Source organism: Pseudorasbora parva, chromosome 3 (genome assembly GCF_024679245.1).
Source record: "Pseudorasbora parva isolate DD20220531a chromosome 3, ASM2467924v1, whole genome shotgun sequence".
NCBI classification, from domain to species: Eukaryota; Metazoa; Chordata; class Actinopteri; order Cypriniformes; family Gobionidae; genus Pseudorasbora; species Pseudorasbora parva.
In genome coordinates, this window is record NC_090174.1 from 1,911,926 (window position 1) to 1,928,995 (window position 17,070).

The 17,070-nt window shown below is 45.5% G+C and overlaps 2 protein-coding genes across 3 annotated transcripts; one reads left to right on the top strand and one right to left on the bottom strand.

Annotated features, from left to right (window-relative positions):
- Positions 1-1,619: 1,619 nt before the first annotated feature.
- On the top strand, positions 1,620-3,314 carry LOC137071690 (uncharacterized). Of its 2 annotated transcripts, none has more exons than XR_010904467.1 (3): positions 1,620-2,340; positions 2,519-2,629; positions 3,127-3,265. XR_010904467.1 is itself a non-coding variant. In XM_067439879.1 (3 exons), the coding sequence occupies exons 1-3, from the start codon at positions 1,879-1,881 to the stop codon at positions 3,312-3,314; spliced, it is 699 nt and encodes a 232-aa protein (XP_067295980.1). In that variant the 5' UTR covers positions 1,620-1,878. The 2 variants fall into 2 exon arrangements, 1 of the variants encoding a protein (XP_067295980.1); XM_067439879.1 differs by having other exon boundaries at positions 1,620-2,278; positions 3,127-3,314.
- Positions 3,315-3,583: 269 nt separating this feature from the next.
- Positions 3,584-5,587, bottom strand: LOC137071689 (uncharacterized). The gene is made up of 2 exons (XM_067439878.1): positions 5,268-5,587; positions 3,584-4,678 (listed from the first exon to the last, which is right to left on the bottom strand). The coding sequence occupies exons 1-2, from the start codon at positions 5,499-5,501 to the stop codon at positions 3,584-3,586; spliced, it is 1,329 nt and encodes a 442-aa protein (XP_067295979.1). The 5' UTR covers positions 5,502-5,587.
- Between the last annotated feature and the right edge of the window lie 11,483 nt (positions 5,588-17,070).

The window sequence follows — 17,070 nt, forward strand, 5'->3', positions numbered from 1 at the left end:
AGAAGACACAGAGCAAAAAGTGAAAGATATTGAACACACACAACCGGCCATTTCCTGAACCAAGCCGGGGGGCCGCCCAGAAGTGGCGGCCGCACTAGCTCTGGGGGGCGGGGCTAGCAAAACCAGTCTAACTGCGCACCGCGAAGAGACGCCTACCCCGTCCCCACGACCACTGGCTGAGTCGCGATTCATTCTGCTATACACCTTTTTGCATTAATAACAACCCCCAAATGCAGAAGGGGGGGTGGGCATTGGCCGGACGACCCTACTGCGGGGAGGCCGGGTAGGGATACAAAGCTCCTGCGGGAATACCGACAGGAGCCCGGGGCAACTGCCAGGGCGATATGCCACCGCGAGACGCCACCGTCATCCCATCAACAGCCTAGGCCAACTTGATGCACTAGCATCGGTCTGATAATCCCACAACAACGGCCCTAAAAAGGACTGGGACAGACCTTACTGCAGTTCATGCGCTAGCCTAACCTCACAAATTCATCTAGGTATTTCACTAGCAGAGGTGCCACCGCTACCCAGAGGTGGCTACAGCTAAAAAAGTTCGCCAGGAGAACATACGTCAGTTTATATCGCCGCTGCATGCCCGCGGCATGTGCGGTGGCCTCAACTGCTCATATTACACATATCCAGAAGAGAAAACAGCCTTACAAACTACTGTTGCTACACTATTAAACATAAGCCTACATAAACACACTGTGTTTATACAAACATCGTTCTAGCCACCTTTACTGGGGAACTACAGGCCCACTTCTCCAACTGTTACACTTTTCTTCATCTTTTGTAGACAAAATATCCCTCAGGGAAGCATAGAGTCCAAACATACGGCATTGAAGAAGAATGTTTGCCCTAAAAGGGGACTCACCCGCTGTCTTCAGTGCCTCATCGCTTCATGTAACATGCATGCTTCGGCGCACTAACCTGAGGGTGGGGCGCTTTATTCTCACATGTAAGGCCGAGGAGGCGGCCGCGAAATCCCGCTTTTCCCAGAGACGATGCACTGTGTGCGGGCAGAGCACACACCGGCCTGGCAGGCTTTCGTCAGAGTCTCACCTCCGCTCATCATCAGCCCGCGCGGCCTGGTGTAAAGCGCGCCCGGGGAGAAAAAAGAAAAACAACAGAACAACAAAGGAGGGGACACAACATCACTTCCGCGCCCTCAGGGGCGGAGACTCACCACCTCGCTTTGGGCGCTGGAAGCGGTTCTTCTCCCCGATGTCCCTCCTCCTGTTGCGGGTGTCCCGCGTCTTCCACGTCCTACTCCTCCACGGAGGGGCGCACGAGAGGCCACGCTACTGCATTGGCCCATTTTTTTTTTTTTTTTTTTTTTTTAATGATCCTCGGATCTTGATGGGCCAGGGACACCCTTCTGCCTGGGCGCCGCCCCAGACCTCAGCGGAATACACGTTCTATACGCCGCTGAGCGCGCCCCCGCCTCTCTGAACTTTCCCACCACCGCCTCGACGGAGGTGCCGAAAAGCCCAGAGGGCGAGACCGGGGCATCGAGGAGAAAAGCCTTTTCTTTCACCCCGATGCCCACCAAGTTTAGCCACTCAGCCATCGCATCAGGGGGTAGGCCCTCCCCCCGATCGAGGTCCCTCATACCCCTTTTCCACCAAGGCAGTGCTGGTGCTAAATCGGAGCCAGAGCCTAGTTTCAAATCGGTTCTTTCTGTTTCCACAGCCAAAGCACCACCTCCGAGCCAGGAAAAGTGGTTCTTAAGTAGCACCAAAACATTGCTGGGCTAGAAGTAAGAACTGCTTACGTCAGCGGCTGGGGGCGGCGTTACCGCGACCAACAAGACGAACACAAACTTTTGCCCGCCATTTTTGAATTAGCAGCTAACGTTAAACACGGTTATACACGATGGACGCGCTTAAGCAGAAACAACAGTGGTCCGAGGAGGAAACGAGCTGCTTTCTTGCACTCTGGTCCTCTGCAGAAGTCCAGAGTAAATTAGACGGGGCTTCACGGACAAAGCCTGTGTTACAGCAGATTCAGCGTGAGATGGCTACAGTGGGGTTCGACCGGAACGTCGAACAGATAAGCAACAAACTTAAAAAATTAAAGAAGGACTACAGGGACCAAAAAAAGGATCTCGGTCGAAGCGGCAATGGTCGCCCACGTCGAAACCCACATTTCGACGTTCTCGACTCTGTCCTCGGCGATAGACCGGCATGCCAGGTGACTGGGGCACTGAACTCGGCAACGATAATGCTCGAGTCAACGGTGGATAATTCGCTGCTGCAAAGTTGCACTGATCCTGGTAAGTTCTGTTTTTATATTCTTTTACTTGTTCCCAGTCAGTTGTGTGTTGTTTTTTGCGAGGTAACGTTACTAATAATTTCTTACATCAGTGTTGGCAATGTTGGTAGCTAGGATTGTAGCATAGGATTGCTAGCTAGGATTGTAGCATCTGTGACTATCACAGAACAGTGTATAAAGTGTAACAGTTACTGGACGAAAATCTGTTGTTAAACCACTGTCGTCATGTTTTTGTTTATAGAATTGTCTGCCATTAACGACGGTGACGACAACGTTGTGTTACCGCCACCGCTGGGGTGCAGCTCTCCCACGCCGTCGTGTAGCAGCTCTGGAGATTCATCTGCTGAACGAAGTAAGACTTTCTGTGCAAATAGCCACATCATACAATATGCAAACATCGATATATATGTATGTATGTATGTATGTATATATATATATATATATATATATATATATATATATATATATATATATATATATATATTATATATATATATATATATATATATATATATATATATTATATGTATATTACTATGTACTGAAATAATGTTTACATTTTTTCTTCATTCAACTTAAAATCAAAGCAAAGTGCTTTTTGTAACATTACATTTGATCAAAATACCTAAAACTAAGCAAAAGTCTAGAAGAAATCTGAAGTTTAAATTTAGAATATAGTCATAAGCAAAAGATAAAGTGATAGTGATGTATGGCTGTAGTTATCATAGTATTATATTCTGTCACACATATTTAATCATGTAGCAATGCATATGTGCATTTCCCTGCAGAAAAGTTTTTTTGCAATGCTATGACAACACACTGATGATCTGCCATTATTGTTTTACACAGGAAAAAGGAAGAGAGACAGTACGTCAGACCTGGTGCAATATTTGGAAAGGGCAGATGAAAGGTTCTTGCAGCACAGCAAAGAAATGGACGATGCCTTGCGGCAGGACATGAGAGCGGACACACATTCTTTGCTTGGACTCATGGGGCGCATGGTGGCCATAATGGAGGCACAAGCGCAAAAAAAATAATTGCAAATAAATCACCAGTCTTTTGGGTTGTTTCTTTTTATGTACAATTTTTATTTAAATTATTTCTTGTACTGCACTTTACATTTTGCAAAGTTTTTATAAAGATTTCTATTGGTTGTTTTTGTTTAAATAAACATGTTTATTAATACAAATGTCTGGTTCAGTTTTTTAAATCAATAGAGAATATAATACAATTTATGACAGTCCAGATGTCCTTGATCACAAACGGCAGTGTTACAAAAATATATGGCATTGGTGTATTAAAAGAGTCACTCGTTCCCTCCGTTAAAATGCATCATCAATGCAGCTCTGATGTCACCTCCTTCTGGGTTGGCATGCTCAGGCAATGTCTGAACGGGAGGCTGGATGTTTACGGTCCTGTCTGGGTGCTCTTCAGTGAAATTGTCACCATGTTCCTCACAAATGTTATGGAGCACACAGCAGGTCAGTGCCATCCTCTTGCTCAGCTCCAGCTTGCAGTCATTTCTTTTTAGGAGGCACCTCCACCGTCCTTTTAATCTCCCAAAAGACATCTCCACAACTGACCGTGCACTGCTCAGTCTGTAATTGTAGGTGTGTTGTTCAGGGGTCAGTCTGCCAGTGTCGGAAAACGGCTTCATGAGCCAATTTTGCATGGGGTATGCTGGATCTCCTATCAGGTAATGTCCAACATCGCAGCCAGAGATAGTCACTTTGTTTTTGCCCAGTAATTCCCCGTCACTTAGGACCTCCCACAAATGTGACTGTCGTAGCACTCTGGCGTCATGCACACTCCCTGGATAGCCAACACAAACATCCCAGAAAAGACCTTTGCCATCCACAACTGCTTGCAGAACAATAGAATGCCAGCCTTTGCGATTGAAATAGTCTCGTGGATAGTCCTCTGGTGCAATTATTGGAATGTGGCTGCCATCAATTGCACCGACACACTGTGGAACTCTCCAACGATTATTAAAGAAAGTGGCCATTTCCAACAACTTGTCAGCATCAGGAAATCTCAAGTGGATGGGAAGCAGCACTGTGATGACTGTGTTGCAGAATTCCTGAACACAATTAAACACAGTGCTGAGGCCTACCCCAAAAAGATGGCTGATTGTCCTGTATTCACCACCCGTGGCCAATTTCCAGAGTGCAATTGCAACACGCTTTTGTATTGGGACACACATACGGTAGTTTGTGTTCCTTCTCCCCATGACATGCTTGACCCGACTGCAGATGTACTGAAATGTTTCTGGGGACACACGGAAATTCTGCATGAATTGTACCGGAGTGAGATCCGGAACAATTGTGTCCCACCAGTGGTCGGATCGTGGGTATGCCCACATTACAGGTGACCTCCGCCTTGCCTTCACCTGTAAGATTGCCTGTAAAGATAAAAAAAAATAAAAAAAGTCATTCATTGGCAATAGGGGGTATATTTTCTGTATATGTATATTTTCTATCAAGTATACAGTGCAGTAGAAATACTATAAAGATGTAGCCATGACATGTTTATTAATTAATCTATATACAAGTACCACTTAATAAGCAGCGCTACTTTATGTATGACCAAAAAATATTCAATTTTGTATTTTTCAGTCTTTTCAGGTTCATACAGTATTTTTAAAAATAAGTTACTTATTTTCATACCCTTCTTGTTAAGTGAAAATCATTTATAAATCTAAATATGGACAATTTTAATAGTAGATGCTGTTGATTGAACTAAGTTACCACAACAGTATATAAAGTAATGGAAATTAGCAACAGCCAGCACTTGTGTTTTTTGCTTATAGACATACTTTTACTTAGGTAAATTCTACTTCTAGTAGAGTTGTCACATCAATGCTTAATACATTTTTATTTAACTGCAATGTGATCGTTTATCAGCAAAGTTGATGCTAGGAGGGTAACGTTAGCAACATGCAGAGGCTAAAGTTGACAACTTATTGTTAAAAATAAATATTATGTACATACCGTTACTCTCGCTTGTAATCTCCGTCTGTACAAACTACGGCGAGCAGCACGAACACGCTGGATCCGCCGTGTGTGGATGCCGATGTAGGTCCGCAAAGCCATGAACATCAATAGCAACGCAAAGTCCGCCATTGTCGATGGTGTTTGTGTTTGGCGCTGCCGCGCTAGCGTTGCTGGGTAAGATGTGACGTATACAGTGACATAAGACCTGGCTCTGTGCTGGCTCTCTACCATGTGGAAAGGCAAACTGGTTCTTAGAAGGCTTGTCAATCGAACCAACTTAGAACTGCCAAAGCACTGGCTCTGAACTAGCACCGGGTTAATTCTGGTGGAAAAGGGGTATCAGCAGGCCAGCTTGATAAGCCAGCAACACAGCCATTGTGTGCCAGGCCGCCGCCGCCGCCTGACCCGCCGATGTGTATGCCCTGCCATTAAGACGTGAAGTCGTCTTTAACTGGTTTCGATGGCAGGGCTGGAGCTTCACATCCAGCAGCTCCCCATACACGGGCAGGATGGCTGGGAGGATTTGGACTCAGCCTTATTTTCCTCCTCATCCACCGCCATCCTCTGATCGACTGGAAAAGCACGGGCTGACGAAGAGGAGGAGTCTCCATCCGACTCCTCCTCCGTCCGCCTGCTCTAGCGACCTGGCTGATCGTCCGTGAGCACTGTGTTCCCCAGACGATGAGCCAGATCCATCTGGGAGCCCCAGGACAAACGGCGCCGCTCAGCCTCGGCATGAGCGGGACCGCTCCCAAATGCTGGCTCTTCTTCCCTCGAGAAGAAGGCCAAGCGAGAGCGGAGCGTCCTCAGTCGGAAAAACGCTCGCAGTTTGCGCAGGAAGCCCCCTCGAGAACCTCCCGCGCGTGCTCTTCCCCCAGGCAGAGCACACAAAGGGTGTGCGTGTCCCCAGGCGTGAGAAACCTGGGACACGGATCAGCGCACTTCCTGTACGCTCTCTTCACTTTGCGTGTGCACTTCACTCTGACTTTCTAGCGAACCAGACAAAACAGTCCCTGAAGACGAAAGGATGTTGTCATGTTGGCACGGTGCCTTTTTATACTTCCTGGTCGCACGGTGATGACATCACCAGCTGCCGACGGTCAGTAGGATTGTGATTTGATAGCGATTTCAGACACCTGTCACGCTGAAGGCGTTCCCCGTAGCGTCAGCTGACGCAGCGCGAGTTCCCTTTCGAAAGGGAACTTTGCAGTGTGTGCTTATTCTGAATAACTTAACCACCTTTGATTGGCCATTGAGTTCACACACTCAAAATGGGATGTAATGCTCAACACTGCAAAAAACACATTGAAAATAGAAACCTTTAGTTCACACAACAGCTGAATATCCTAAAGGTACTGAAGGAAGACTGATGTTGGTGACAACTTGGTACTGAAGTAGCAGAACTTTTGACCAGTGTTCATTTTGACAGCAAATTTTGATTTAGTTTTAGTCATATTTTAGTCAGTTGTTTTGGTCTAGTTATAGTCAATCAAAATCTAATGAGTTTAGTTTAATTGTAATGCATTAATTGAGCATGTAAGCATTACATAACCGACTGTTACTGAATACATGTCAAAACTGACATTTTTTAACATAGTGTTTTTGAACGTTTAAGCGCAAAAATACACGAAAGAGTTCAAAACACTTTTTTTTAAACATCTATATAGTTTTTATAATGTTGTATTTCTGTTTTAGTTACTATATCAGGTTAAGCTAAAGCTTCAAATACGTTTTTTTTTTGTTTACATTTTTATTTCAAGTAATGAACATGTTTTAATGGTTTTAGTGAACTATTATAACTCTGATATTTTATTAAATAATATGTGTCAAATACAGTTCACAGTCTTTCTTCCTGACTATGAATTAAATGGGATTGAAATTAAATACAGTTTATTGTGTAACCAAAATCCCGCTGTTACAACTCAAATGTGCGCATCTTTTACACAGGATCTCTTCCCCAATCGTCCCTCCCAAACATTTTTGTTCATTGACGAAAATGACTGTAGATTTTCATCATAGTTTTTGTCATCCAACACTGGTTTTTATTAAGTTATCGTCTCGTTTTGTCAGTGAAAAAAGATTGTTGACGAAATTGAACACTGCTTTTGACTAAGGCTGTGCCAAAGAGCTTAGACTTGTACCCTTGCTGTCTTATCAGGCAACACTCAGGCAATGATTTCAGACATACTTATGAGGCAGTTTAATGAGCTACAATAAAACTTAGAGAACTTTACTGATAAGTGAATATTTTATTATTAAAATACTAATTACTCACTAGAAATGACATCAAAAGTGGAAAAAAAGTTGGTTTACATTTACACAAACTGACCACCAACCTCAACTTCCAGATGCTCTTTTGTTTAGCTCAATGGTAATTTTAATTTTAGCTCAAGGAATTGAACGCACAGGATTGTGGGATATCTTACGCAGCAAAGAATACATCTATACTGCCTACAGAAAGTGATCAGATGAAGGGACACTGGAAAAAAATGCTGTTTTTATCTTGTTTCTAGTCAACTTCTAAAAATTCTTACATTAAGAAACATTTACTAGACACGTAAAAATTATTGTCTTGTTTTGGGAAAAAGTTACTCAAAATGAAGAGATTTTTTGCCTAAAATAAGAAAATAAGCTGCCAGTGGGGTAAGAAAAATGATCTTGTTTTAATATTATTTTTCTCACCCCATTGGCAGATTATTTTGCTAAATTTAAGCAAAAACTCTTTTCATTTTGAGTAATTTTCCCAAAACAAGACAATTACTTTTGCTTGTCTAGTAAATACTTCATATTTTAAGATTTTTTAGATGTTTGGACTAGAAACAACACAAAAATACTGAGTAAGAAAAGGATTTTTTGCAGTGTAGACAGCATGATCACTAGGTTTGGACATACCTTGTATCCTTCCCGACACAGCCTACATCTGACCAATGCAAACAAAGACGGCTGCAATGACAAAGGTGAGATATCCCGTTTTATCCCTTGTGCAACGTTCATCCTGAGTCTCTCTCAATCCGGCAAGTGCAAGAAAGGCTCATTAGGGATATAGAGCAGCGAGGGTCTTATCAGTGGGAAACACAAACGAGGCTTCTTTAGCCTGCCACTAATGGTCACTAATGGATTTAGCGCTCGTCTGCCAGGCTGGGAAAAAGATTCCAGTCCACATATGTCCATTTTACACAAACAAGTCTGATCAAATGAGCCTGAAATGCTCCATGACGCATACTGTAGGAATCATGAAGGTGCACTGTAAGAGCTTTATCAACTGCGCAGATTACGTACAATCACAAACACCCAAGATTGCCATTATGAAGCGCCAGTGTCATGCATTTACAGCACGGAAGCATCCATGGCAAAAAAAGCTGAGTAATTTGACAGCTATCAGTTTCTTTGGCATTGCAAACAGGATTAAATCAATTTTAAGTGGTGCATTCTGAAAGAATACCTGCAGCGGACGTCATTCAGACAACAAATGCAGCGGCGAATCTGCAGATGCACTCACCATTGATTGCATGGATGACTTTAGCATTCAAGAAGTTTCCTTAAGTGTGCCTTTCCTGAGTTATGGCACGTGTGCTCAATGGCGAATCCATCTGTCTGCTTCGCACCTTCGCCTGAGTGTTGGGAGTCCTGCTCCCTCTTGAGCGTGCCAGCCCTAATCGAGAAATTGTAATGGAAAAGCTATTCTTTCTCAAGTGCGGCACTGTCAAAAAATCAGAACAAGGAGAATGATGGAGGGCCATAAAGCAGAGAAACATCTGATTACCGTGGCCCGCTGCAGTATGGAGATGCATGACTTATCAGACGAGATTGCACTGCCGACGCAAAACACTCCAAAACAAGATGGGCACTTTCTGGTGAAAGACATTCCTCAGCATTATTGATTAATTCCTTGTGAGAACTGAATTAGATTCGATCCAATTTGCTTCACCACACTCTCACCCTGCAGGAGTACACGCTTTTATTTGCATGAGGAGGTTCAGGTGGAGATGCAAGTGTTGCTAAATCACAATCTGCAAATGAGCCACAGGGACGATCGCTGTGCTGTGATGTAATGACGACCCTGAGGACATTTTTACACCTCGAAAAGCATGCATACAGTGATTTATTTCGGGATTTGTGTATTTGCGCGCTTAAAGGTTAATTGTTGTGCACAGGTGTCAGAAAACCACACGCTGACAGACAACGCCAGGCTGGAACGTTTCTGTGTGATAGAAACTATAATTGGCCTCTGCTACAAATATCCATGTGTGACACACAGAGCCCATGTTACGTTTTGCAAGGGGAGTCTGACAGATTTCTTTCACAGATGTTTCACAGATTTTAAAGAAGCAGAAATTATTATTTTTTGTTTAACTTGTTTAAGTCTGCTCTAAAGCGGTCTTTGTGTCTGCTCCAAATTCTAAATAAAGACACAATGCCGTTTGTCTGGCTATCACCAGACCAGCTCACTTTAAAATTGAACATTGCTCTGTTGAGTCTTCTCTGTATTTTCTACCGCACAAGAGGCGTGATCAACGGGCATAGTTCAAATGACTCTGAACACAATTGGACAGTCCTTCAACCAATCAGACCACAAGAGGCGTGATCAACGGGCATAGTTCAAATGACTCTGAACACAATTGGACAGTCCTTCAACCAATCAGATCACAAGAGGCGTAAACAACAGGCATAGTTCAAATGACTCTGAACACAATTGGACAGTCCTTCAACCAATCAGATCACAAGAGGCGTGATCAACGGGCATAGTTCAAATGACTCTGAACGCAATTGGACAGTCCTTCAACCAATCAGATCACAAGAGGCGTGATCAACGGGCATAGTTCAAATGACTCTGAACACAATTGGACAGTCCTTCAACCAATCAGACCACAAGAGGCGTGATCAACGGGCATAGTTCAAATGACTCTGAACGCAATTGGACAGTCCTTCAACCAATCAGATCACAAGAGGCGTGATCAACGGGCATAGTTCAAATGACTCTGAACACAATTGGACAGTCCTTCAACCAATCAGAGCACAAGAGGCGTGATCAACGGGCATAGTTCATAAGACTCTGAATGCAATTGGACAGTCCTTCGACCAATCAGACCACAAGGGGCGTGATCAACGGGCATAGTTCAGTCGTAGAGTAAAGTGTGTGTACACATAGCATCATTCAAATCATTGGGGTCAGTATGGTTTAATTAACATTTAAAAAATATATATTTTTATTAATAAAGGACGCATTAAATTGATCAAAAGTGACAGTTAAGACATTTGCGATGTTACAAAAGATTCAAATAAATGCTGTTCTTTTGAACATTCTATTCATCAATCAATCAACTTTATTTATATCGCGCTTTTACAATCACGATTGTGTCAAAGCAGCTTCACAGTGTTAAACAGGACAATATTGCGACAAAATTAGATTTGGCTGTACAGTCGTTCTGGAGAAAACAGTGATGTTATCAGCTTATTTTCATTTATCATATAGCGTCAATGTTGGCAGATCAGTATTATAGTTTATACAATTAAATAAAACGTAATTCATAATTTTTATTTGTATATTTAGTTGAATAACTTTGATCATCATTTTAGTGTCCCCAACAGAGCAAGCCAAGCCAAAGGCGACCAAAGGAACCGAAACTCCATCAGGGCATCAAAGAATACGTCAAAGAATAACGGAAATAAAAGTGACCCCCCCCCCCCCCCTACACACACACACACACCAAAAAATCTGAAGCAGCACAACTGTTTTCAACACTGATAATAATCATAATTGTGGACTGATCATCAAATCCTCATGTGAGAATGATTAGTGAAGGATCATGTGACACTGAAGACTGGAGTAATGATGATATAAATTACATTATACACACAATAAATTACACTTTACTATATATTTACATAGAAAACATATGATTTACATTGTAAAAATATATCACATTTTACTGTATTTTGATCAAATAAACAGTAGTTTGAACAGTAGTGTAGTTTCATCCAGCTAAACATCTGGGTTTGAAATAACATGATGACAACACTTAACTGTTCCTTCAAACCAGTTTTAAAGGTTTCTTTAATTGCAACACAGAACATCTGCTTGTGCCGGATGCAAAGAGGTTACAAATATATCAATGGTGTGAGCCAATAATGAAATGTCAGGTTTTGTGATGCTGCCATTAAACGTCTCTGGCATTGTCTGAATGTCTCTAATTACTGGTGGCATTGAATGACAAGTTGCCATCCGCTCCAGCTGTCTGATTTAAGCAGAAGTTTCTTCAGGTTTAGTGTCCAGATCTTCTTTTGTGCACTCTGCAAAAAAATTACTGTCTTACGTAGTATTTTAGTCTTGTTTCTAGTCTCAATATCAAAAAATTCTTACATCAAGAAACATTTACTAAACAAGTATAAATTATTGTCTTGTTTTGGGAAAAAATAACTCAGAATGAAGAGAGTTTTTGCTTAAAATAAGATAAATAATCTGCCAATGGGGTGAGAAAAATAATCTTGTTTTCTGTTTGAATTAAGATTACATTTCTCACCCCATTGGCAGTTTAATTTAGCCTAGAAATCTAGACGCCCCCTAGCGGCAGCAAATTTAATCTGCCGCGAGTGTCGTCTAGCAACTCTCAATACCCTTCTGAGCTGTAAACGACAAACTCTTGCCGGACCAATCACATCGTGTATAGAGTCGGTGGGCGGGGCCATAATGACGACGGCCGAGTTGCGTTTGCGTGCTTCTAGTAAACACAGAAACTGGCGAACGGCGGACTTTCAAATCAGCTTTGACCGCGACTCTGGAAGACTTGAGTTAAGCTTTTCTCTGAGAAAAGAACAAAGAACGGCACTGAAGTCGTTCTTAAGAAGGGAAGATGTGTTCAGAGTTTAGCCGACCGGATACGGCGAATGTTTAATCTGTCAACAAGCTCTGTTTGACCTTCGTTGCTCTGGTTGGTGTAGCGCTATCCTATCGCGTGCAGAGGGAGTTTGAAAGACAACCGTTTATCCCGCCCCTCGGATTGAGCTGTCAATGGTGAGTTTCCAGACCAAACATCTTGATGTGGGTCTGGCTTGTCAGGCTAAGATTATTTATCTTATTTTAAGCAAAACTCTCTTCATTTTGTTTTAAGAATCTTTATATATTTTGACTAGAAACAAGACAAAAATACTAAGTAAGAAAAGCATTTTTTGCAGTGTGTGCCCAGTGTGAGGCATGTGACAGAAAGAATGCATCTGACTCAAATCTGGCCAGCTGTTCTTCATGCATGCAGCCAGAGCGGGCGGCCCATTAACCATCGTCTGCAGCAGGAGGGCATCAATCTCCATATATCTCGACCTTTACCTCTGGAGGGGAAAGTCAATGACTTGCACTGTGCACAGCCGAGCTTCAAACGGGTCAAGCGGAACTGCCGCTTCTCCATCGATACCGTCGTGATTTGTTTCCTTAAAGCAGGATTTCATTCATTGGCTCTAATGTACTGAGTTCAGCGATGCCAACTCAACACCAAGAGCCTCAATGGAGAAACGCCGTTAATGAATTTACTCGGATACTCAATATCATCCAACTGCGGCCACAAATGGGCATTATCGTGCTGGTGGGGGGTCACACTGCAAAAAATGCTTTTCTTACTTAGTATTTTTGTCTTGTTTCTAGTCTAAATATCGAACAATTTTTAATATCTCAAAATATCTCAAAATGAAGAGAGTTTTTGCTTAAAATAAGATAAACAATCTGCCAATGGGGTGAGAAAAATAATCTTAATTCAAACAGAAAACAAGATTATTATTCTCACCCCATTGGCAGATTATTTATCTTATTTTAAGCAAAAACTCTCTTCATTTTGAGATATTTTTTTCCCAAAACAAGACAATAATGTTTAGCTTTTAGCTTTTTTAGCTATTTTGTCTAGAAACAGGACAAAAATACTAAGTAAGAAAAGCATTTTTATTCCGTTTTCGCAGACTGGAACGCCCCCTTCTTCTTCTTTGCCTCTCTGCTGAACATCCGGATTAATATGCTCAACATTCAATAGTTCGTTTTTTTCAAACAGAAGCTTCAAAATAAGATATATTATCTTTCAACATGACATCATGACTTTGCGTAAACATACACACCACTCTCTAAAGCCAAGTGGTGTGTTATCTGTACACATTTTGAACGTGTATGTCTACGCCTAAACAAACCATCATCCTCGCTTGTTGTTCGGCGTGTATGTCTACGCCTAAAACAAACCATTATGTGTGTGTGTGTTCACAGTATAAATGGATTTGTAAACGTGCTAAATAATGTTTTTTTGAAAATGCAGAATGTTTCTTGTGATGGGTAGGTTTAGGGATCAGAGTTGGTTGTAGCCAATCGTTGTTGTGATTGACATTGGCCAATGAAATGTTTCAAATTGGTTGCAGGGCATTTCGGCTGAACTGGTTCAGGGAAAAAATCACGCATATGGAAGGGGAAATGACATCATACCCATTGTGAGAAAATCATTGTGATTGGTCAATGAGACGCTACCAGGAACGCCCAATAGGCGTTCTTGTTTCATAACAGGAACGCCCAAGCCGCAGCTGGACCCTTCTCCGGACACTGGGTACTTCACTGCAAAAAATGCTTTTCTTACTTAATATAATGTATAAAAACAGTTTCCTTTCGTTCAGTCACTCCGACGTAACGGCAGTGACTGACGAATGGGGGTTTCGCCTAGGAGCCAATCATCTTCGAGATCTTAGAAAACGCCCAATGGCAGTGCCAATGCCATGGGCATGCGAGATTTGCATGCGTAACTCCGCCTACCCACCTGGGTATATAAGGAAGTAGCTGGCATGAATCGCATTATGTTTCTGCTTCGGAGCCAAGAGCATCTCTTCACTCCGGCAAGCCTGAATTCTGAAGTCCTCTCTTCAGTCTTCGAGACGAGCGGTTCTCCAGGGTGTTGGTGTATGGCGCGTTCCAGCGATCTCACATTGCCTGCCTGCTGATCTGTGCAGTGATCTGCAACAGCTGTGTGTGTTTTCCCTGGGCGCTTCGGCACTCTGCAGAGCTTCCTCTCACAAAAAGAGCTTGCGTGTGGCACGTCTTTTTCAAGACGGTTTGCCCGCGCACTTCCGGGTGCGGTCGATATCTGTTGCTGTCTTTGGGACGCATTCACTGCTCGACGTGTTTGGGCAGCACGTTCGGACAGTGTTTGTGGATGTGCTGTGTTCCCTCTGCGGGAACATGACCATCGCGATGTTGTGGTCGAGACTCAATGATCTCTGTTAAGAGAGAGAGTCCCCTCTGCCACACCCCGATCTACCATCTCCGAGAGAGGTGGTACTTTGGCTGGTGGCCAGGGTGACCTGAGGGCGGTGCTGTGGTATTAAGAACCCCGACGATCATTCCTCGGGCCACTTCCGCCCTCTTGCACATCGCTTCCAGTGAGTGTTGGACTGAAGCAGTGGGACCGTCTGCTGACGCCCAGTTCGTTTCGTTCATACTCCAGATAGCGGCAAGAGGTCGATTGCCACATCTCAAGGTGGGCTAGAGTCCTTTGGGGATGACGATTCGGCTATGCTCCGCCTCCGGGTGTGGTAGCACTGTAGAATCTGACCTAGAGTTGACAGCCATGTTATCTCGGGCAGCCGCGAGCCTCGGGCTGGTGTGAATCTCCACCCTGTCACGAGTACTCGCGGTTGGGCGATTGGTTTTTGGAGGTGGCCCCCGACAGCTGCGTTCAGGGAAACTGCGCACTACGGTGTCCACTGAGTGCTTTGACCTGACGCGGTGAGGCTATCCTAAGCGCCCTCCCAAGCCTGTTGGCTCATCTACTTCGGTGGCGTAGTCCAGCAGTGCTATGGGGTAAACTGCCGCCCCGATGCGTATGCACGAGGACAGAGCTGATCCAGGGCTTACGAGCCCCCTCGCAGAGCAGACCCCAGTGGAACGCGAGTCCTTCCCTGGTCTCCTCTGTCAGGGCGCAGTCGTTACCAGTGCCTCGACACCGGGCCGCTATGCCACCCGAGTCCGGTCCGGTAACACTGCCTCGAGAAAAGTGTGCCGCCACCGATCCCGCTCAGCACGGCGTAGGTGACCACATGCCCCCTGGGTCAGGAGATGTCCACAGCTGTGGTCCGGGAAAGACAATTGGCCTTACTTGGTCGATGTGGGAAGGCTGAGTGAGCCCGCCTCCTCAGCTCGCCCATATCCCAGGCCGGCCTTATCGGCGGCACGGTCAGGGACTGCGCCCAACAGTTCTTGGCTGTCCCCAGTGGCAGACTGAGGCCATCTGCCCCGGCGGCCCGCTGCTGCACCCAAGCGCCGCCGGCACAGTTGCCTTAGCCTCCTTGCCGCCAGAGCAACTTCCTGCGACCCCCTCCCGCGTGGCCACAGCAGCAGCCTTCACCCTGGCCAGGCCGCAGAGCGCGCTGCAGGAAGCCGTCCCAGTCCGCGGCAGCCCCGCAGCCTGCTGAAAAAAGGCCAGCGGCGCTCCGGACCCGGACAGCTCTGGGATGGGCAGTTCTTTCATGGGACGGTGGCAGGTCCGCCCCTTCCCCCGGTGGAGGGCCGGGGGAGAATCCTTTGTCTAGCTGCTGGCCCACGGGTCAGCAGCACCCTTTGTAAGAAAGAACTGATTAACCCATCCCTGAGCACCCAGAGACCGGTGACGGCAGTGCGCGCCGCCCCTGGGCCACGCCGCTCTCGTCCCTCTCTGTCGCCAGGCCCCTCTCAGAGCAGACCCCAGTGGAACGCGAGTCCATCCCTGGTCTCCTCTGTCAGGGCGCAGTTGTTACCGCCGCCCCGACACCAGGCCGCTATGCCACCCGAGTCCGGGCCGGTAACACTGCCTCGCTGCCCCACCGAGGGTACGCCGGTGCTCCGTATGACCCCGTTGGTACACTCCCTGGGAGCGTGGCTACAGCTGCCAGGTCTGTCCTGCTGGGTCGCGCGGACCATCCGGCTCGGCTATGCGATTCAGTTCACGCGAGCTCCTCCCCGCTTCCGGGGTGTCCGGTACACCGTGGTGGGGTCCAATGCCCCTGTCCAGAGCTGCAGGCTGGGCGACACCAAACACATTCGCCAGATTCTATAATCTCCGAGTGGAGCCTGTATCCGACTATGTACTCGCCTCTACAAGTGGCCGGTAATGGATTGGCTCAGGGGTCTTCGCTTGCTCGCCATTCCACTCCACGGACTGGATACGTGCGATATTCTTCTCAGGTGAGCTCCACGAGAGCCCTGAGCTCCTCCAGCACTGACGACGCCGACGCCAGTAGGTCTGCCCTTAGCCCAGACACTCGTGTCCGGCCAGGTGCCCCATGTGCATGGTTCCCCTCCGGCGACCCCCACATGTGTATTCCACCATAAGCCTCCCTGAGCGGGTGTATTCCTTTGGCAACCTTGCCACCAGTGATCTTCCGTATGCAGCCACTGGGGTCATACGTGTATCCTTAAGTCCTCCCTACGGGTAGGCATCTTGGCGCATATCTCCTACATGGATATGCCTCCCAGTGTACCTTGGTATTCCTGCGTTAAGTAGAGGCCTTTGACCGTCCTAACTTGCATAAGGGCTCATTACATTTCGTCGGAGTGACTGAACGAAAGGGAACGTCTCGGTTACGTATGTAACCCTCGTTCCGTGAGGAGGGAACGGAGACGTAACGTCCCGCTGCCACTTCCGCTGTACCGCTGGAACGGCCGAGAGTTCAGTCTTGGCTCCTCAGCAGGTAACATAATGCGATTCATGCCAGCTACTTCCTTATATACCCAGGTAGGTAGGCGGAGTTACGCATGCAAATCTCGCATGCCCATGGCATTGGCACTGCCATTGGGCGTTTTCTAAGATCT